Source organism: Trichechus manatus, unplaced genomic scaffold (assembly GCF_000243295.1).
Source record: "Trichechus manatus latirostris isolate Lorelei unplaced genomic scaffold, TriManLat1.0 scaffold00090, whole genome shotgun sequence".
Lineage (NCBI taxonomy): Eukaryota > Metazoa > Chordata > Mammalia > Sirenia > Trichechidae > Trichechus > Trichechus manatus.
The window spans coordinates 2,146,459-2,169,650 of NW_004444026.1; the positions used below are offsets into that span (position 1 = coordinate 2,146,459).

Consider the following 23,192-nt stretch of genomic DNA (forward strand, 5'->3'; position numbering starts at 1 on the left):
GGGGGGCGGGAGGTATTTGTTTTGTTTTAATATTTCAAAACTGTCAGGCATTTAAGTAGTTTAATTTTGCATATATAAGGATCCTTTCAGAGATTTCCCATTCCCTCTTATATGAAATGGCTTTAATAACCAAAGGAACATTTCAGAAGGGAATAGAGAGATTCTGAATATTTCATTTATTATATTTAAATGGCTTCAGAGCCTTGAGAAGAAACCTAACCTAGTGGGTAGAACCGTAAATTTCATTCCTTTGTTTAGAATGTTTATGTTGTTATATATCCATATAATGCTCTTGAATAAGTGAGAAACAAATTAGTTAATAATAGGAATCTAGAAGAATTAATGCATTTGAATTATGGTGTTGGTGAAGCATATTAAATATACCATGGACTGCCAGAAAAATGAACAAATCTGTCTTGGAAGAAGTACAGCCAGAATGCTCCTTGGAAGCAAGGATGGCGAAACTTACTGTCACATACTTTGGACATGTTATCAGGAGGGACTAGTCCCTGGAGAAGGACATCATGCTTGGTAGAGGGTCAGTGAAAGAGAGGAAGACCCTCAGCAAGATGGATTGACACAGTGGCTGCAACAATGGGCTGAAACATTACAACGATTCTGAGGATGACGCAGGACTGGCCAGTGTTTCATTCTGTTGTACATGGGGTCGCTGTGAGTCGGAACTGACTCCACAGCACCTAACAACAGCTGGGAATCTATATGCAGAGTCATGTTGTGACATTCTGGAACTAGTTTCAAAGTTCTTGAAGCCGTAGTACTTCAGCACAGCCTTCTAAGCAGCAGAAAATAGTACTTCACTGTTTCTGTCAATTTCAGTCATGAAATCTTTCTGTAGATACTGTTCTGCTGCTGCACCTTTTGTAATTGACTTTGTTTGCAGGTGTGTATCACTAATTAACAGGCAGCACAGAGACAGAATGTACCAAAGCAGACATACTCCTTCCCAGAGCAGCAATAATGATAGCTACCATTCAGGGGCACTGACTATGTGCCAGCTATTGTGCATATAGTATTTCTAATTCTCACAAGAACCCTGCAAAGTATTTACCCCACTTTACAGATGAGCAAACTGAGGTGCAAGTAGATTAAATGATATTCTCAAGGTCACATAGCTAATAAGTACAGTATTGGGATATGAACCCAATCTGATTAACTGTAAAACCCTTGCTTTTGACACTGTATACTTTCATATACTCTAAGTATACTTGTAGCAGTAGGAACATAATCCAGCAGATTATGTTCCCTTGTTTTCTGTTTCAATACTTTTTTAAAGCATTTTATCTGCTTTTGTACCGTTTATTGAATCCTGCAAACCGACCAACATTTCAAAACCGCCTTCTTTTAGCATTAGTGAATGTGTCACCTGAATTCTTGAAAGCTAAAGATTTAATAACATTCCCTACCATATGTTTATTTCTTTAAAAAGACTTTGTTTTGGAACACTTAGTGTTACTTTCCTATGTACAATTTCCAAGCTGATATATCTCAAACGAGCAATCAGGAACCTCATGTGTGGTTTTTGTTACATGCCATTGGAATAAGTTTGTTTTATCAATTGCAGCTGCGTTGACTTGGCACAATCCATTTGTCATGACTCATTTTGCAGCTATTATTGCTACATAGAATGTTTTTCTGAGGTGGTGTGGGGTTTTGAGCAATTACACACCAGAGGCTAATCTATCAATGTTCAAACAACTGTGAAATTTTGAAATAGGAAAGATTTACATTAGGAACTTCTGGATAGTTTCATGAATGCAAATATTTTTGTTCAACACAATTTAGTTTTCAGAGCTGTGTCTTCATCAGCCCAGGATCTGGTGTGGGCTGAGATTTTAGAGTAGGGGAGAAGCCGTAAGAATAATTAATTCACTTCTGCCGTTTTTTCTCAAGTCTGCAAAGTGTCCGCAGGTTGAAGCATTATATGGGAATTAAGTTAATGATTTAACAAGTGTACACAAACATGGGGATGGCCTTTATTAAAAGAAAAAAGCTTTAAGCAAAAATATATTGCTCTTTTTAAATTTAATTTTTTTACTACCCTGCAGATATTAGTCACATCTTTATAGTCACACTGTTAGCTAGACTGATCATGTTTTCTTTCTGTATCAAGATTTTCTTTCTTATTTAAAAAATGCAATGTATGATTATTCTATCATAATAAATTAGTGATAATAAAAATAACGTTAGCACTTACTATGTGTCAAGCACTGTTCTAAATGCTTGATTTGAATCGTCGCAACAACCGTACAAGTAGATACTGTTATCCCTGTTTTTCAGATGAGGAAACTGAGGCACAGGGAAGTTACTTGTTCAAGGTGAAACAACTAGTAGGTAGCGGAACCAGGATTACAGTTGAGGCATTCTGGCTTCGAAGTCTGCCACTCTACCTCTGTGACATGACTGGTCAGAGATTTAAGTATACAGGGCTTGGATTTCTAGACTGTTGAGCTATATGCTCACTTAAGCATGCAGTATAGGTCCAAGTATTTTATTAAATAGAACCCTAGACTAATCAAATATAACCCACATAATCATGAGCTATTGGTTGGTATAAGAGATTTTAAAAGGTTATTTTTAACGTCTCTTTCTAAAGTCTTTACTTTTCCCCTCTCATTATAGATCCCACCTCAAGCTGGGACCCTCATGTATCCACTGGCCGAACGCAGAGTGTCCCCTACCTCCTCTCCAGAGCATCATTCCTTTGTATCTGCTGCCAGAGCCATGGTGCCATTTACTCCAAGGACTAACTTTCTAAAATTCTGCGCCTGGGGTGACCTCTAGCCGCTCAGCATCCACTTTGCGTCTCTGAATTGTGCAGGACTCTGTAATCTTTTGGTTAGTTTCTGCAAAACACAAATGAAGCATTTCACTTCTCGATTCAAAGCATTTAATATGCTGTTGGTCAACCCAATGCAAATTTACTTTTTATCTGCCACCATTGGGTTCACTTTGTTCCTTGGGCCAGGTTCCCAGGTGGCTTTAGACTTCAATGAGTCATATTTCAGTCAGTGTTCAGCCTTATTCCTCCAGATTAATACAATGCTTTTTCTCTACATTTTGGTGAGGGATAGGCTGTGTCCATGATTTTGCTAATGCATCTCCCAGATCTCAAGGAACTACCGGTTTTGCCATGACTCAGATCTTGAGATCTAGTATTTCTGCTGTTCGTTTTCTCTAACTGAAGCTCATTGGAAAAATGATGTATAATGTTATTTGTTTTATTATAGCAATTATTTCTAATTAAACCAGTATTTAATGCAATTTCCAGGTTTTTTCGTTTTGTTTTTTGAAAATTTTATGTTATGATTGCATTGCCACGAACGTTGGAAAGATGTGATGTGTGTTGCTTGTTTCATCACAAAAATAAGTAAGCACAATAAAGTGGATGCTAAACCATCAAACACATAAATGTCCCTGCTGTGTCCCTGAATGTGTAATAAGCAACTGTAATAAATATTTTAATTATAGTTTTGTTATAAATATAACTTATGAGAAAAATTTGATAGGAATAATACTGTATATTGCTAATTTTTAACTATCCCTACTGGCAAACCTTAAGAATCATAGACCTTCCTCATATACAGTATTCAGTGCACACAAATCCTATGATTGGTTCAAGTAAAGTAAGTTAAGTGATTTCCAAGTAAACTCTGAAGTCTAAGTCAACATTTCTAGTTCTTTTGGCTGTATGTTCTTAATATCAGGGCTTCTTATGCCCTTAGTTCTTTTTTGGGGTTTGAGAGCATTGTATTTGGGAGAAACTTAAGAAATATATTAGGAGAGAATGAAATAGTTAAAAGTTTTACTATCAGAGATGTTGTAGGTGCTAATACTGGATTTAATCTTTCAGATTTAATTTCTTTAATGGGTTTGTTAGTTCTTAATAAATTCCATAGGTCTGTGTAATATTTTAATTGTATAAAACCCCTTTGTTACTTTATAGCCTATAATAGTGTGTCTGTCTGCCTTTTAAACCCGTTGCAATAACTTTGCTGAAATATTAACATATTAGTAAAACTTTTCTTAAACAAATTGTCTGTGTGTCATATTTGGTGTGATTTGGTAAAGCGGTAAGTGATGTGGCATTAAATTTGGCAGATAGACAATACTACTCAGATTACTGGTACAGTAGCTTAGTATTTTTAAACAAACATCTTACTTTTATAAAGTACATCACATCTTTCAACTTTTTACATGCTTTATCTTTTAAGAGTAGATAGGCTACCATAGGTAAAAATCAAAACATAGTCCCTAATAGCCAGTAATGTATTTAATGAAAGAAATAAAAGGTTGGAATATTTTTTAGGAAAAAGATATCACAGTTATTATTATCTTGGATCATCTAATGGCTCAGGTTTAAATGAGGTGCATTTGTAGAGAAAATTTATAAGATAGTCTATATTCCAATTTTCCTTTATAAAAATTTTAGCATTTGTACCCACTGAAATTAATAGTAAATAATACTCATATGTAGCCAATAGTCAAAAAAGAGGTCAGAAAACCTCAATTAAGTTCCTTCCATATTCCTCTTAACCCTGGCTCCTGACATAAGCTAAAGTCATTTTCTCAGGAGGAAATTTTTTTGTTGTTTTAATTTCATGTAAAAGAGGTCAGAGTATTACATACTTACTTCCCTCCCCTTACCATGCTTCTCTCCTTTCTCACCTTAACCCCACCCCACAACAAATGAGATTGTAAATTCCACAAGGGCAGAGATTGTTTATTTATCTTTGCATCTATCCCCAACCCCAAGCATTCATACACAGTGCTACATATACCGTATTTTTATGCAGATAACACCTACATTTGCCAACCACACAAACTTTTTTTTACAACAACATGTAAAAAAAAAATCGGCATAGTGGCACGAAAATACCTCGGTGGGGGGCGGGCTTGGTTGGCAAACAAGTAGGAGGTGCGAGTTACTTGTGTAAACATATGGCAATTAGTGCTCACATATATGTAAAGTGAATAAATGAGATAGAGTCTTGACAATCAAGACGTCAACCTCAGAATAGAGTTTACTACACCTTAATTATTAAGGTTTTTGGCTTTTGCTAAGAAGGCAAATAGTGTGTTCCCCTTATAAAGGCTTGTGCTAAGACTAGGAGATGAGAACATGTCTGTGGCTCATATTCATCAGAGTGGGTTTTTGTCCAGAGGTAACTACTTGCGTCCAGTGACCTTTCATTTCTAGATCAGGAATTCCCAAACCTGACCACAATCAGAATCACCTGCAGAGGTTTTTAAAGACAGATTACTGGGCCTTAACCCAGGCAGTCCTTATGAACCAGAATCTGAAGCTGGGAACTGGAAATCTGTATTGTAAATCTCCCTGAGTGATTCTGATTCAGGTTTAGAACGGTTACTCCAGAATCTCAGATCACTGAAGCCTACACTATAGATACAGAAGTCTGGGTATCTACACATTGGATATTCAGCTAAGGTGGGGTAGTAGGCCCAGGGAAAGGAAAGGAATTGCATCCAAAGCCTCTGAGGAAGGGAGTTAATGTAAATAATGAATAAGCCTCCTACTCACACTATGTCCTTTTATTATTGTATCTGTCATTGGCATTGCTAATTTATTGTGATGTTAAATCTAGCTGTCATTAAAAAGCATTTTTAAAGTATTTCTCCTTAAATCTTACAAATTCACTTATTTAATATTCTGATAAAATTCATTTTTAGAAAGTTGCCGCTTTTCAAAGTTCTCTAAGGGCCTAATAAAGCATGAACAATGCTTTATACTAATGTTCTTGCTACTAGGTTTCTCTATGTATGATCAGTTATGAGAAGAGGTGTGACAAACGTGCTTGTCACTCTCTAGATAAAATGAATAAAACACGCTTTTAATCTAACATCTCTTAACCACTGCGCCACCAGGGCTCCAATCTAACATCACCAGAAACTAGTCCTTGACTACAAGTACCAACTGAAAACAGGCCAAAATGGTTCCTGTCGTCATTAGTAGTTGGTTAAAGGAGGATAGATATATATTTAAAAATAATCATTACATAGTGACCAACGTTAAATCTGTTAAATCTGCAAATGTGTAGGTGTGAAGGATTTTATTCTTCCTCCCCACAAAAGCTGAAGAGTTTTATTACAGTACTCTGCTGTATGCAAAACATGTAGAAGATAGCAAACGTCTGATACACATCTAATTTGCCGTAAATTGTTGGGAATGAGAAGATGTAGATTCTGGATCACTTAAGTTCTGGAATAGTTATAAGAGTCCAGCAGTACATGTATTTTCTCCAAAATGAGTAGACACAGAATTAAATGACCAAAATAAAGGTTTAGCTCTTCTGCACTGTATTCTCAGTCCTTCCCGCAGACCTCAAATGATGTGCGGCCTAAAACCAGGAAGCCCTATAGGAATTTAATACCTACTTTTAAAATTTTTATGCCTCCATTTTTCAAAAAGAGGAATAATTTTCTAAACCAGACACAATCCAAGTTTTTTGGCTAAGGGTCATTGTCAAGTTAAAACAAGTTTATGGTAGTAAAATTTTGTTTCTTAATAGTATATGAGCAATGCTGCTGCTGCTGGGTGCCGTCAAGTAGATTCCAACTCATTGGGACCCCGTGTGACGGGGTAAAATTGCCCCCGTAGGGTTTTCTTGGCCATAATTTCTAAGGAAGCAGATCACCAGGTCTTTCTCCCTCGGAGCTGCTGGGTGAGTTCGAACCACCAAACTTTCCGTTAATATCCGAGCGCTTAACCGTTTGAGTCATCAGAGCTCCTTAATATAAGCAAAGCAAGTATTTATTGACCTAATGAAATCTTATTTATCTTTGTGTAGTCACTTCTACCTTGACAGTGAAATCTTTAATCTTCCAGTTCATAAATCACCTTGTCTTTGAAGAATTTCTTTTTTTTCCACTTACAAAGGGTTAGTTGCTTGTTTTTGTTTTAAAAAAGAAAAAGAAAAAACTGGCAGAAGGAGGGGGCCTAAAAATCAGTCCATAGGCTGCCAGATCTGTTGTTCTTGATCTTAATGTTTCTGTTCTTGATCTTAATATATTCTCTTACCTCATATTTTCACAGACCAGTTTATTGCCAGAAAATAATATAATAATTTTTATTCAGATTGTTTTGGCAATTACTCTCCTGGGAGCAACTAAATGCCAAGCAACCGAACCATAGGAATTCAGATTCTGTGATATATAAGAATTCAGAAACGTAGACGTAATGTGACATTTTCTTCCCAATTAAGGGTTGATGTACACAGCTGTCTTCGTTATCTAGCACTGCTATAACAGAAATACCACAAGTGGATGGCTTTCACAAACAGAAATTTATTTTCTCACAGTTGAGGACACTAGAAATCCAAATTCAGAGTGCCAGCTCAGAGAAAGGCTTTCTCTCTCTGTCGGCTCTGGAGGTAGATCCTTTTCAGCTTCTGCTTCCTGGTTCCTTGGAAATCTACATGTGTCTTGGCGTCTATCTTACCCGATCTCTGCTTGCTTCTCTCTTGCTTGTTTAGTCTGTTTTATATCTCAAAAGAGACTGACTCAAATTACACCCTACACTAATCCTGTCTCATTAACATAATAAAGATAACCCATTCCCAAATGGGATTATAACCACAGGCATGTTGTTTGTTGTTAGGTGCAGGTGAGTTCCGACTCATAGCAACCCTACAGGACAGAGTAGAACTGCCCCGTAGGGTTTCCAAGGAGTGGTTAGCAGCCCAGTGTTCAAGCACTGCACCACCAGGGCTCCCGAATTACTTTCTATATTTTTTTCAAATGCTTAAAGATATTTTTATTATGAAAACCACAACATGTATTTGTCAATATAAATTGTTGTTAGGTGCTGTCGAGTCAGGTCCAACTCATAGCGACCCCATGTACAACAGATCGAAACAATCGCTATATTTGAGCCCACTGTTGCAGCCACTATGTCAATCCATCTCCTTGAGGTTCTTCCTCTTTTTGCTGACCCTCTACTTTACCAAGCATGATGTCCTTCTCCAGTGACTGGTCCCTCCCAATAATATGTCCAAAGTACATGAGATGAAGTCTTGCCATCCTTATTTCTAAGGAGCATTCTGGCTGTACTTCTTCCAAAACAGATTTGTTCATTCTTCTGGCAGTCCATGGTATATTCGGTATTCTTTGCCAACACCATAATTCAAAGGCATCAACTCTTCTGTGGTTTTCTTTATTCATTGTCTAGCTTTCGCATGCATATAAGTCGATTAAAAATACCATGGCTTGAGTCAGGTACACCTTAGTCCTCAAGGTGACATCTTTGCTTTTTAACACTTTAAAGAAGTCTTTTGCAGCAGATTTGCCCAATGCAATACGTCGTTTGATTTCCTGACTACTGCTTCCATGGACCTTGATTGTGGAACCAAGAAAAATGAAATCCTTAACAACTTCCATATTTTTCTCCATTTATCATGATGTTGCTTATTGGTCCAGTTGTTAGGATTCAATATAAATTATTGGTGTGCACGATATTTAGGGAATGGCAATGTATTAGTCATCTAGTGCTGCTATAACACAAATACCACAAGTGGATGGTTTTAACGAAGAGAAGTTTGTTTCCTCACAGTCAAAGTAGGCTAAAAGGCCAAATTCAGGGCATCAGCTCCAGGGGAAGGCTTTTCTCTTTGTCAACCTTCTTCTCTTCGGTGTTCCCCCGGAGTAGGAGCTTCTCTGTGCAGGGACCCCGGTCCAAAGGACATGCTCTGCTCCTGGCACTGCTTTCTTGATGATATGAGGTCCCCCGTCTCTCCGCTCACTTCTCTCTTTTATATCTCAAGACATTGCCTCAGGATACAATCCAATCGTGTACACTGAGTACTGCCTTACTAACACAACTGCCGCCCATCTTCCCTGATTAACATCATAGAGGCAGATTTACAACATATAGGAAAACCACACAATACCAGAAATCATGGCCCGGCCAAATGGATACACACATTTTTGGGGGGACATAATTCAATCCATGACAGGCAATATAAATGACCATACCCTAAATACTATGCATACTAGTTGACATCTTCATTTTCTCGATAGACTTTGGTAATTTGGACACAATACTCATCGCTCCCCTGGGATTTCACTCAAGTCTTCAGTTCCAAGTCTCCAGTTTCAGTTTCCTTTAAGCCTCCAGGCCTATTTATGTCTTAGGTCTCATTGATCCTCAAGAGGCACTAGCCTCTGAGCTCTGCTACTTCTAATTATACCCGAAAAAGTGAAAAATTAAAAGGAATGGCTTTTTCCTGCTTACAAGTATGCACGAAGCCTAGAAGCAGCATATAGTCAAGGGTGAAGTTCAGGGTCAAGCTGAATTTCTCACTTAAAATAAACATGCCTAAGATGAAGCAAAGAGAGGATGACTGGGAAACTTTATGATTTCATTTCTCCACAAACAAAGAGAACTCCACAGTAATTCAGCCTTCACAGAGCATCGTGGGTCACATCCAAATCTCACTGATTCTAACAAGTTTGCAGCTCACAGAATGGCAGCTTCTTACAGCAAGACCAGCTCTGAGAGACCAAATGAACCCAGGCTTCTGGTTCTTGTTTCAAAAAATACCAACTCCAGGGTACAATTAACACAATCTCATTGACCACTTTTCAGTATTTTCAGCTGGAAGTATTCTCATAACTGAACTGAAGTGAACATAAACTGAAAAATCTAATGGTTTCTATCATTTGGAGACATTCTAAAAATGGGATTTTTACATTATCTATTTTGAGCTAATTTAATAGTAAAACACTCAGATAATGGTTTGTGACAAGGAATATAATTAATCATCCCATCCTCCTGCCTTCTGATAGACAGAGGGTGAATTTTAACTCTTTTAATTAAGATGTCTGCTTTCCCCAGTGATAAATCTGCAAGAACTATTTAAAACAAGGAACCTAGACGTAATTCCAGGAAGTTTTTAACATGTCACAAATTTAAAATTTCACATTTTTTTCCTATATTAACCCAGGTGTCTTATTCTTTACTATGTAAAGTGTGGACACCACAGGAGATGTATAATTTATAGATGCTCCATGCAGAGATGAAAATAATAATGGCAATGATTGCAATGTAATTCCATCTCTGTAACTCTAATTAGAAAATTGAAACTTAGAAAAATTTTTAATAAATGTTACTGCATTTTTTTCAGCTCAGGGAAACCATTTCCTACACACAGATGAATCTAAACTGTATTCTAAGAGTTGTCCCCAAAGGGGACATCTTATTGAAAATCTCCCCACCCTCAAAATTCTCTTCCTTTTACCCAGCTTTATTTTTCTTCATCACATTTATTTATGACAGGACATGTGTTTCCTAGTCACTGCTTTGACCTTAGTACCTACACCATACTGGATGGCTGTTGAATGAAGAAATAAATGAATGGATGAATGCTAGGTTTTGGCGATACCCTCAGAGAATTCACAGTCTAAAAGGAGAAATAGAGATGTTAAAATTGCAACAGAACATAATACATGTTATAGCAGAATATTAGAGTGTATAAACCTGTTTCAAACCCATTGCCGTTGAGTCAATTCCAACTCATAGCGACCCTACAGGAGAAAATAGAATTGCCCAATAGGGTTTCCAAGAAGCAGCTGGTGGATTCAAACTGCAGACCTTTTCGGTTATCAGCCGAGCTCTTAACCACTGCACTACCAGGGCTCCATATGGTATAGTGGTGTCCTAAAGTGGGGGTAGATATGTTAGGGATGGTTTCACAGAGGAAGAGATATTTCAGCTGGGTCTTCATGGATGAATAGGATTTCATCAAGTGGTAAATGGAGAGAAGCCCAGAAAGAGGGAACAGCATGTACAGAGAAAGGAGACAAAATCTTTCATATCCATAAGTAGTCTGACACAACTGGAGCCAAGAGGGTGCAAGGAAAACACCCCTGAGCTACAAGAAAGCCAGCAGCACCTACTGTTCTCAGCAACTAAAATCACACTGGTACCCCAATATCCTCCCTGCTTTTCCTAAGGATATTTTTACTCCATCTTCCAACAGATTGCTTTAGTACAGTTGTTCAAAGACTAAGGGCAATGAGATACCAGTCTAGAAGAGTTCTGGTCACTATCCCCTGAGGAAAAGTTAAAGAATGTAAGTTAGTAACACTCTGGGATGAGGAAATATCATCTTATCAATTGTCTTTCCTTGAGGAGGTACAAGAGTTTGACAGTTATCAGTGCCTCTGCTTCCTTACTGACAAAGTTAGTATAAAGAGGGAGATGTCATCTACAGGGTCTTCGCCGAAGCTTGCAAAGACTTTGTTAGAGCTGGGATTTGAAGCCAAATGCTTTATTTCCTGGATCAGTACTCTTTTCAGAAGATATGAGTACCCCTCCATGGAAAATTCACTCTTTTTTGTTATTCCTGAGGTTAATTCTGTAGTCATGAGAAAAAATATCTTCCTATTAACCTCAAGAAAACAAAATGCACAGGTAGAGGTAGGGCTTATGTGTCTGCACCAGAAACTAGAGCTATGTTAAGACCTAACTGATGGTAGAAGGTTCACATCATCTTTCTACAAAGGAACAGGTAGAAAAAATAAAGAATATAGCAATAAAGTTTCATACAGGCTTTTTAGTTAGATGATGCTACAAAATTACATGATTATCTCTGTCTCTTAAAACTCTTTAAATTGTCGTCTCCAAGCTTTAAAAAGTTGAGCTTTGAAAAGTTTATATCCTTGTTGGGAAGCATATATGGGTTTATTTAACTTGACCAAAATCAAGATAAGATGAGAGTAAGGAGTGAGGAGCTAGAGTCTAGAGGAAAGCAAGGAATTAGGGATATCATGAATTGCTGAGATTTTTCATTTGTCAGAGAGATCGAAGACTGGCCCTGGCCTCCTGACTTTTCCAGTGTCCCTGCTGTACAAGAAGATATTGGGTTTTAATCATTGGCCAGGAAAATACTCACAAATTCACCAACCAATAGCTTTGCACTTTTCTGCCTTCCTTAAAAAGCCAAGCTGCCCCTTTACTCTCCTATCCTTAGTCCAAATCTTCATTTATTCAGAAAAACCAAGGGTTAAACTTTGCTTAACTAATACACTTTGCAAAACTTATTGCCTTGGTTCCTAGCGCGGTGAGACCAAGAAGGTGATGGTGTTCAGAAGAATAGTGAAAAACAGCTGTTGACCAAATAATCTAGGGCAGTGATGATGTGAAAACAATAATAATGGTAAAATACAAGCCAAACCAGTTGCCATCAAGTCAATATCAACTCATGGTGGCCCCATGTATGTCAGAGTAGAACTGTGCTCCATAAGTTTTTCATGGCTGTGACCTTTTGGAAGCAGTTTGGCAGGGCTTTCTTCCAAGGCACCTCTGGGTGGGTTCAAATTGCCAAACTTTGGGTTAGTAGCTAAGCGCTTAATTGTTTCCACCACCTGGGGACTCCCAGTAATGATGGCTCACAATAATGATGGTATTACCTTATATTTAGAAAGCACCTTTCTCCAAAGAGGTTTACAATACTGTATAGATATTTTTATTTTGTATTTTATCTTCAGTGATTTTTTAAAAAAGCTTCATTCTTATTAATATACATTCTAATTAGTGTATATTTCTGTACCTATCTACAGGAAGCATCAAAAGAAGATGTAAGGAATACACAGAGTCACTATACCAAAAATAATTCGTCAATGTTCAACCACTTCAAGAGGTAGCATATGATTAGGACCCAATGGTACTTAAGGAAGAAGTCCAAGCTGCACTGAAGGCATTGGCAAAAAACAAGGCTCCAGGAATTGATGGAATATCAATTGAGATGTTCCAACAACGTAAAGAGGACTTGAGGCACTTACTGATGAAGATCAAAGATTACAGCATTCAGTATGGATTACACCTAAACATAAAGAAAATGAAAATCCTCACAACTGGATAAACAAGCAACATCATGATAAATGGAGAAAATATTGAAGTTGCCAAGGATTTCATTTTACTTGGATCCACAATCAACACACTTGGAAGCAACAGTCAAGAAATAGAAAGACGCATTGCACTGGGCAAATCTGCTGCAAAAGACCTCTTTAAAGTGTTAAAAAGCAAAGATGTCACCTTGAAGACCAAGGTGCGCCTGACCCAAGCCATGGTGTTTTCAATTGTCTCATATGCATGAGAAAGCTGGATGATGAATAAAGAAGACTGAAGAATTGACACCTTTGAATTGTGGTTTTGGTGAAGAATATTGAATGTACCGTTACTGCCGAGGGCACGGAGGCCCTCCGGACTCAATGGGTCCTTGTCTTTCTCTTGTAAGAATACACAGAGGAGACAATTTTTGGGTTCAGCTCTAACAGTTTTATTTAACCTGTGACAAGTAAAAGGAGTCAGTAGGAGCTCATGCCTCTCCAAAAGACTGACTTGAAGGGGGAAGCAAAGCTAGGGCTTATATGGGTTCGGGGGAGATAATACAGCAACGAATATTCAGTGGGTTTCTTTGAAGGGGTGGGTACTACTCAGAATGGCGGTGCATACTAATTAGGTTGTGCTGCATCTGGAATCCAAGATGGAACCTGCTGATATTCAAGATGGAGTCCCTTCAGCAGCCCTTGGCATCACTTATAATGGGATATGGCGCAGGCGCACTGATCTTCTGCACTACTACTCCCCCTTCGGTGGGCCAAAACAGTGGTCGTACTTTGTTCTTCTGCACATGCGGAACCTGTAAGAAAGGGGAAGGGACTAGAAAAACACTAAGGAGGAAGTAGTAATTCACAGGTTGTTCTAACCTTATTTTTTGTTGACAGGATGTGGTTCCTGTTTATCCAACTTCTTGTGGTAATCTTTTAACAGCTCTTTTATTCTGCCAGCACAGTTAACCCTATCTGTCTCAATACCATGGACTGTCAAAACAACAAACAGATCTGTCTTGGAAGAAGTAAAACCAGAATGCTCCTTAGAAGCAAAGATGGTGAGACTACGTCTCACATACTTTGGACATGTTATCAAGAGGGATCAGTCCCTGGAGAAGGATATCATGCTTGGTAGAGGGTCAGTGAAAAAGAGGAAGACCCTCAACGAGACGGATTGACACAGTGGCGGCAACAATGGGCTGAAGCATAACAATGATCATGAGGATGGCACAGGATTGGGCAGTGTTTCGTTCTGTTGTACATAAGGGTCACTATGAGTTGGAACTGACTCGATGGCATCTAACAACATTTGCTGTGACTGTAACTGCAGTTAATTTCTTCATTGAGCAATATCTGAAGATTGCATTGACGTGCCACTTTATTCAACTGTATAGGATACTATTTTCTGTATCCTCTTCAACTTTGGGTAATAGCTTTATCCTACTTATGCCATATTTCTAACTTCATGTTTTACTTGTCTGAAAATCAAGTTAGCATGTTCATCTTGCTCTTTTAATCATCAGAACTTTCCTACAAATTCTGTACTGCAGCTACATGTATCACCATCAAACGTCATCCTCCTGCTATCATAATCTATATAATTCTCTTTTTTATGTGACTGTTTTAATGAATATCATTCCATTTATATGGCTGTGTAATTATTTCTGAAAAAACCTTCTTGACAGTGGGTGTACATGAACCAGGGGGGTCTCAATTTTTCTCTTCAGTCTACATAATGTAACTTAAGACATGTCTTTCCTCCCATCCTCCCGAATTTTATGGTGCCACTTGATCAGCCATTTCATCACAGTTTTATACTGCTTCAGCCAGGTAGCTTTATATATTCTTTTTTGACCCATTAAAAAGAACCCATTGCCATCGAGTCGATTCTGACTCATAGCCACCCTATCAGACAGGACAGAATTGCCCCACAGAGTTTCCAAGGAGTGCCTGGTGGATTCAAACTGCCAACCTTTTAATTAGCAGACGTATCTCTTAACCACTACACCACCAGGGTTTCATCCTGACATCTCCTTAAAATACTTTTTTTTCACATAGTAAAACTCATTTTCTTCTCGTGTCTTTGTCTGGTGAATATTAGTTAGAATCAAAGATTTTAGAAGTGAAAGGGGTCCCCCAAATTATTTTTGGCTTATCTCTCTGTCTTCAGGCAAACAAATATTATTCACCTAACAGGTGGTGCAGCTGAAGCTCAGAGAAGTGACTTGTTTAAAGTCACACCTTTACTAAGTAAGGAAATTGAGCTGGTCTCCAGCTCCTCTACAGACGAACAGGGAAAGATTGGAGAAGGCAGTTGGCACCAGAAAAGGGAAGTAAGTGCCTGCATCAGTAAAATAAGTAATTAGTCCTTCTGTATATGTTATTAGTGCCAGATCAAATGCAAGGAATACTTGGACTCAAGTCTATAACACTTAAGGAATGCTTTTTTTAAAGTCGTTAAACATCTATGTGGTAATGTGAATTATGAAAGAATGGGTTTATGCTCAAAGACTAGTGTCCCAGTCATCTAATGCAACCTCCAGATCCCCCCATCTCCAAATTTAGGGGCTTAAAACAACAACGATATTTATTTTTCACAAATCTGCAACTGGGACAGGGTTCAGCCGAGACAGCTCCTCTCTGACCCCCTCCACGTTAGCTGGAGAGGCTGGAAGGCTTAGGGCTGCCACATCTGAAGGCTCAAGCGACTCACCCCGGTGGCCCGAAGGCAGACATCACCGGCTCTCCTCAGCCGCGGTGGCGCGGCGCCCCCTTCCGACCGGCCCTGGGTGGTGTCAGCTGGGACCCCGCTCCGGAGCTGTCGGCCGAGGTGGACCCGACTAACACCTAAGCTGCCTTCCGCCGCCTCCTTTCAGGAGACTGCTGGGAGAGGGAACCTCGGAAACCCAAATCCCCGCCCCTTTAGGGCGGGCGGGGTCAAGAGGGTTGCCCGTTCCGTCCCTGGGCTGTGATTGGTTAGCGTCCTCCATGCGCGGTGACGTAAACCAGGGCAGAAAGCGCCGGAGAGGAGCGCGGGAGCTGAAAAGCTGCGGGTTGGCGCCGTCCCGGAATTGTTCTGTTTACCCTCCGCTTCGAGGTGGTCCTTGGGAGAGCCCAGGCTGCTTCCCCACAAGCCTCGTCTTTGCCGCCTGCTGCCTCGGAGTGCCTCTCTGCTTCCCAGTACGTCGTGTGAGCATCCGAGTGAGACCTCTGTAGAGTGTGTGTGTGTTGCGCGCGCGTGTGTGCGCACGCACCCGTGTTGGGTGAAGTGGATGGTCTGTGTTGGTGCAAGCGAAAGAGGAGATGGGCAGGAAAAATATGCTCAGCTTCCCTGAGGCTCCGGGGACAAACCCTCGTCCCCCTAACCGACCCACACAACTTCCTAAGCTAGTCCGGTGCCGCCGGGCCTGGAAGCTCTAGGAAATTAGGCGTTGATTACCTGCTACAATTTTAAGTGCCTGTTGTAAATTAAGCCCTGTGCTATCCGCTGGGTCCACAGTTAATGTATCTCCAGCATTTAAAAGTGCCAGGCCCTGAGCAATGCGCGATTCTTGTTTGAACTGAAGTGCACACAATCCCTGATGAAAAGGAGCTCTACTGGGAAGCCAGTTAAAAGAATAATCGTATGGTGTGATAGGTGTAGAATTCGAGGTGTACCATGGGAAACAGATGTAAGGGGGCACCTCTTTGAGAAACTGATCCCTGACCTAAACCTTGAAGGAAGCAACAAAGAACTGAAAAGTCAAAGCCTATGAATTCTGTAGCCACTGCTAATGAACCTGTACAACCTCACATAAAACTTTTCCTTCTCCATGTATATAGTTGCCTATTCTTGTAAATGGAGCCCTGGTGGTGCAGTGGTTAAGAGCTCGGCTGCTAACCAAAAGGTCAGCTGTTGGAACCCACCAACCGCTCTGGGAGAGAAAGATGTGGCAGTCTGCTTTTGTAAAGATTTACAGCCTTAGAAACTGTAGGGGGCAGTTCTGCTCTGTCCTATAGGGTCATTATCAGTCGGAATCTACTCGAAGGCATTGGGTATTCTTGTAAATAAATGGAAAACATATTGCAGGATATTGACTCTTTTATTCTCATTAGGTTCCTGGTTTCAGAGAAGATGGCAGAGGAACTGGATCTCATGGGACAAGACTCTGATGGAGATAGTGATGAGGTGGTCCTCACTCCTGCAGAGCTCATTGAAAGGCTGGAGGAGGTAAGCATCCCAAACAGAATCCCCTTGCTCCAGTCTTAGCCTCCAATCCAGCTGAGCAAATTTTAGGAATCAGAAAATGAAGAAATAGAATTCAAGGCTTATTTCAAGAGAACAGGGCCTGGATGTTACCATCTGTCTACACAGAAATACGAAGTAGAGGGCTATAATCTATTGGAAACCTCATAATATCAAACAAAATCTCAAGTGGTATCAGAAAGGAACAGCTTTGGACCCATTTAATAGCATAGTTCACTAGTATTTACATTTAAGGATCTACTTGTATTTGTGGTGGTTACAGAGGTGTTGTGGTGGGGACTTGCAGGTTCTGTACCTCAGTCCCTTGAAACATCTGCTGTTTCTCTGGAGAACGTCTGGGTTAACAAGAAAGTGCTGTAACACCTTTAGGAGAAAACTGGTCTATTCTTCCTTTTCCTTTCATATACTTTCTTGAGTCAGATGTTCTCTTTATTTCCGGGCTGTTTCTCCCTTTCAAACCAAGCCAAACCCATTGCCGTTGAGCCAATTCCAATTCATAGCGACCCTATAGAACAAAGTAGAGCTGCCCAATAGGGTTCCTAAGGCTGTGAATCTTTACAGAAGCAGACTGCCACATCTTTCTCCCACGGAGCAGCTAGTAGGTTTAACCGCTGACCTTTTGGTTAGCAGTCAAACTCTTAACTACCACTCTACCAGGGCCCCTGAGAAATGCACAAGGACCTCTAAAATAATGGTAATATTCTTTAACTAAATTGTGCACACACAGATGTTTTTATCACTGTTCTCATGGTTAGTATGTACATCATATTCTTTTGTACCTGTTCAGTATTTAATAACACCAATTGAAAAGAAAAACTGCTTTGTAAGTCCTCCACAATAATTTGATCTTTTCTCATTCATTACGCTACTTGAAAATATAGGTTGTTTTTCAGGATAATTTTATACATTTGCAATAATTTGATGGGTGCAGATAGCATCTCATTGTTGTTTCACTTTGAGTTGCCTGATTACTAAAAAGATTAAGCATTTTCATACCGGTTGGGTCTGTTAGTTTCCTCTCTGGTGGCATGCCATTATATATCCTTTGCCAATTGTTCCAGTGAGTTTTTTGCTTTTCTTAATTGATGAGTTGTGGTAGTCCTTTGTTGTTTTGATTTTAACCCTTTAGCAATATATGGTGCACTATTTTTCCCAGTCTGTTTGTATTAACTTTACTTCAGTTTATTATCATACAGTCATTTAAAATTATAGTGTCGAATTCATCAAAATTTTCTTCATGTAAATAACATTTTATGTTCCATTTAAGAAGACCATCCTTACAGAAGAATCATAAAAATATTCTTTATTATTTTCTTCTCTTGTATTTATAGTTAGGTTTTTAGTGCAGTTAAGAGCTTGCTACTAACCAAAAGGTTGGCAGGTTGAATCCACCAGCTGCTCCTTGGAAACCCTATGGGGCAGTGCTACTCTGTCCTATAGCGTTGCTATGAGTCAAAATTGACTCAATGGCAATGGGTTTTTGGTTTAGTTGCGATAATATTACAGAAGCTAAAGCACTTGAAAAATTTGTTACGATAGTAGCAATATCCAGTATTTTCTAACCAGAGGACTCCCTTTAGTATTTCTTGTAATTTTGGTTTGGTTTTCACAAATTCCCTAAACTTCTGTTTATCTGGGAATGCCGTAATTTTGCCATCATATTTGAGAGAGAGTTTTGCTGGATATGTAATTCTTGGCTGGCAAATTTTTTTCCTTCAAGGCTTTATATATGTCATCCTGTTGCCTTCTTGCCTGCATAGTTTCTGCTGAGTAGTCCAAGCTTAGTCTTATTGATTCTCCTTTGTAGATGACTTTTCATTTATCCCTAGCCGCTCTTAAAATTCTCTCTTTATCTTTGGTTTTGGCAAGTTTGATTATAATATGTCTTGGTGACTTTCTTTTGGGATCTACCTTGTGTGGGGTCTGATGAGCATCTTGAATAGATATCTTGTCATCTTTCACGATATCAGGGAAGTTTGCTGCCAACAAATCTTCAACAATTCTTCCGGTATTTTCTGCTATCCCCTCCTGTTCTGGTACTCCAGTCACTTGTAGGTTATTCCTCTTGATAGAGTCCCACATAATTCTTAGGGTTTCTTCATTTTTTTAAATTATCTTATCTGATTTTTCCTCAAATAAGTTGGTGTCAAGTGCTTTAGCTTCAATCTAATTCTGACTTCCCATTGCCTCAATTATGCTCCTATGACTTTCTATTGAGTTGTCTAATTCTGAAATTTTATTGTTAATCTTCTGGCTGGATTTCTGTTTGCTGTCTCTCTGTGGATTCTTGCAGCCTGTTAAATTTGTCACTGTGCTCTTCTGTAATCTTCTTAAGTTCCTCTGTTGCTTTGTCTGTGTGTTCCTTGCATTGTTCTGCATTTTGCCTGATACCCTTCCTGATCTCTTGAAGAGTTCTATGTTTTAATCTTTTGTATTCTGCCTCTGGTAACTCCAAGAAGTTCTCTCCCTCTGGAAGGTTTCTTGATTCTTTGTTTTGGGAGCTTGCTGAAGCCATCATGGTCTGCCTCTTTATGTGATTTGATATTGACTGTTGTCTCCGAGCCATCAATAAGTTATTATATTTATTTATTTTATATTTGCTTACTATGTCCTAGCTTCTTGTTTTGTTTTGTTTTGATATGCCCAAATAGGCTGCTCGTGTGAGCCAGTTTGATTATTGGTGCCTTTGAAGCTCTAACGTCCTGTCACCAGGTGTTTAGATCTGTTATTAGGTACATGAGCCCAGGAGTCCATTTACTTTTCTTGTATGGATTCAGCTTAGGTGTCCAGATGGTCACAATTGTGTGGTGCAGGCTCTCACCTACAGTCCTAGACAGGCAGGGGTGATTGGAGTAGGCATAGGTATCTGGCTACAGTAGGGGGTCACACACTGAGCAAGGCAGGGGGCTAATGGCTGCCCCTGAGTGTCTAGGAGGAAAGTCTGTTCCTGTTCCTAGAGTGCCTACGTGGGTAGGTTTTGCAGCCAGACTATGAGCACCCATTGCTGTTGGCTGTAAGGACTGGAAGGCTCCACTTAGTCTTGGACCCCTGTTGCAGGTAGCTAGGTGGCATGGGTGGAGCCACAAGTCCTCAGGCCCCTGCTTTGGGTAGATGAGGACCCTGCGTAATGGGCATAGCAGTATCAAATGTCATGAACCTGCCACTCCACCATATATCTGATACAGTGAAGTTAGGCTTCAGGTATATACCCTACTGTACTGTGCTAATGAGGGCCTATGCTGTTGAATTGGGTGCTCAGAGGTCTAGGCAGGGGTGAAAGGCATTCAGAGTCTGTGGACCCCTTATATTCATGCCTAGGCAAAGGAACTGTGCCTGCCATGAGCTCCCAGCTTAGGGGAGCTGGCAGATTATTTTTTCCTGTTTGTTAATTTGTTCCTCTCCAAGGCTGGGAGAATGGCTCAGGGTGTGTGAAGGGTCCTATTTCTGGCCTAGAGGACATGGCAGTCACTGAAGCTGGCCCAGGACCAGTGCAAGAGCAGGGAGGCAGCAGGTAAATGGGAGAGAGGTTCTTCCCAAATGAGGTATTTTTTGATACTTGCAGTAGATGAAACACATGTACTTATCTTTTGCCGACTGAGCTCCGCTTTTCACTGGCTCTGGAGGCCTGAGCAGACCCTCCACTGCTCGGTCTCTCCCAACATGGAAAATGTGTCCAGAATACCACTGCCTGCCTCACCGAGCATGCCAGCTGATCCGGCCGCAGGGCACTAACTCCTGCTGGGTCAGGTCTCCTCCTCACTGCTTCTGAACCATTTCTCCCTCCTCCTGCCACTCAGTCCGATTCCTCAACTTTGCCTTTGATGTTCAGGGCTCCTAGACTGTCATATATAATCGATTCACTTGTTTTTTCACATCTTTGTTGTAAGAGTGACCACCAGAAGTGTCTGACTACTCTGCCATCTTGGCCCCGCCTCCATACCCAGTATTTCATAGTGTGTCTTGATAGTGATAATTGGAGAAACAGACTCAAGGAAATCAAAAGGAATAAATTGAGTTTGATCAGCATGTAATTCTGAGCTATGCTAAAACTAAATTTTCTGTAATTGAAAGATAAGTATAGTTTTCCTTGGTCACCTGTGGATATTTCAGTTCTCTAAGCCTTCGTAGTTTTTAAAATGTACCAAGAAGTTAGGCCTGAGTCATAAATTAGGGATTTCACCTCTTGTTCCAAAACTGTTTAATAGATGAACATCCATTTCCACTGTGATCCTTTAAATTCTTGGGCCTTTAGTGTATTAATCTCTTTTTTCTCATCATTAATACATCCATTTCCTCTCAGAGATGCTATGCTGATGAATTTTTAAAATTCTTGGAGCTTCAGGAATGAAGAGATGTATAGATTTATTTAAAGTGTTAACTTCATCTCTCAAAACAGAAATGGTGTTAACTTCATCTCTCAAAATAGAAATGATGTCAGTGCCCCCTGGTGGGAAGTAGCCTGTGGGGGGGGGAAAAAATATTAATGCTACTTGGTGAAAGGTACTGTTTGAACACCAGGTGGTGTTGCTGTCTGCATTAGGTATCATACTTAAAACATTTTTGAAGTAAACAGTGATTTTTTTTCTTTTAATGTTGGTTGAATATAAGGTTGTGAACACAGCCTCCTCACTAAAAAAAAGAAATGGAAAAGCCATCATTAAACAGCTTGTCTTCAAAGCATTTTCAAGTAGCTTTCTTTGCCTAAGATATCTGTGATTTTCATAGAGTGTGTACTAACCCAAAGGGTTATTTTGCTCCTCTGTGAGTGATGTTCTTTTTTTTTTTCATAAGGCCTGGATGAATGAAAAGTTTGCCCCAGAGCTGCTGGAAAGCAAGTCTGAAATTGTAGAATGTGTCATAGAACAGCTAGATCACATGGTAAGAGTTGCTTGTCTCGGGGTTACAAAGGCAGAGAAAGCTAAAAGGGTTCGGTCAGCATAGTGAGAGGTTGTGGTATGACGACAAGTCTGTTTTGTTCGGCCCAGCCCAGTATTTTTTAAAATACTGAAATGGCTGCCGACATTTACAAAGCATGATAGTTCCCGTAAAAATATGGATATCAGCTTCTCATGACCTGGCATCGTTGGCCCCACATTTCTACACCAGAACAGTCGACCAGAGCAAGCGAAGGGCCACTCCTTTCTGTGTGCTGCCCTGTTCCCCACACTCCCTGACTACCCACCTTTCTCATATACCTTACCTGCCTGGCCCTTGTAGTCATTTGAGTTTGTAATCCTTGGCTTAGATGATCTGGGTTTAAATAATTATCAGCTCAGAATAGCATTAAAATTTTTGATATTTTACAGTGTCTCAACTGTTGTTTTAACTGCTTTTTAGACCCCTTAGATATTTCTTCTGTGTGCTGTATCATTGCCTTTATAATTGGGTTAGAGTTCTTCTGGGCCCTTCTGAGTGACCACATTCAGATTCTATTCAAACCGTCATTTTCTAAAAGTAGATGAGTGTTGTTTAAATTTTACATAGTGAGACCTTAGTCATATATTTTTTGTGTAATTAAGAGAAAAGTAAAATGAAAGCCCTTAGATGGTTTTTAGTTTTTTGTTCTCCTTTGAAATACAGTCTTTAGGCCCTAAACATTGCCAACGATGATGGTCCTTGTGGGCTATACACAGTTTGAACAAAAAAGATCCTTAGTCTTTAAACATCTTGATTTTTTAAACCTAGGTTTCTTCTTTAATAGGAAGAAAATCTCAGGAGAGCCAAAAAGGGGGATCTGAAGGTCAGCATCCATCGAATGGAGATGGAGAGGATCCGCTATGTCCTTAACAGCTACTTGCGGTGTCGGCTCATGAAGGTTTGTCATGGAGATAGCTGTGGGCATTAAAGCAATGCAGTCTCTAATATAGGCTGAAAGCTCTGAGGAGAAGAAGTTGAGCTGAGGCCTGGGAGAGTCTAGGGCCTGAAAATACTACTGAGACTCCGGTATCAGAAGAGCTAAAGAATAAGGAGGGCAAGAGATCGTCCTGGAGAAGCATAGCTGGAACATCTGTTGCACAGCTCTGAGGGTACCATACACATTTTTATTCTGTTTATCTGCTATGTATATGGTGCCCCC

General features: G+C 39.8%; 2 protein-coding genes across 6 annotated transcripts in view; both read left to right on the forward strand.

The window, feature by feature from the left end:
- The window catches only part of GOLGA7 (golgin A7), a 19,736-nt gene extending 15,453 nt beyond the window's left edge, over positions 1 to 4,283 (forward strand). For 3 of the 4 annotated variants that reach the window (XM_004382074.2, XM_023736637.1, XM_023736639.1), the window contains one exon: positions 2,641 to 4,283. Coding sequence is in view for 2 of the 4 variants with exons in the window: in XM_023736637.1 (XP_023592405.1) it covers positions 2,641 to 2,802 (162 nt within the window). In the remaining 2 variants the exon portion in view is untranslated. The remainder of the gene's footprint in view (positions 1 to 2,640) is intronic. The other variant, XM_023736638.1, reaches the window with a different exon arrangement.
- Positions 4,284 to 15,925: 11,642 nt separating this feature from the next.
- The window catches only part of GINS4 (GINS complex subunit 4), a 14,999-nt gene continuing 7,732 nt past the window's right edge, over positions 15,926 to 23,192 (forward strand). The window contains exons 1-4 of one of the 2 annotated variants that reach the window (XM_023736640.1): positions 15,926 to 16,050; positions 16,966 to 17,080; positions 21,908 to 21,994; positions 22,818 to 22,931. In XM_023736640.1, the coding sequence (XP_023592408.1) occupies positions 16,985 to 17,080; positions 21,908 to 21,994; positions 22,818 to 22,931 (297 nt within the window). In that variant the 5' untranslated portion in view covers positions 15,926 to 16,050; positions 16,966 to 16,984. Of the gene's footprint in view, positions 16,051 to 16,876; positions 17,081 to 21,907; positions 21,995 to 22,817; positions 22,932 to 23,192 lie in introns of those variants that run through there. The other variant, XM_004382075.2, reaches the window with a different exon arrangement.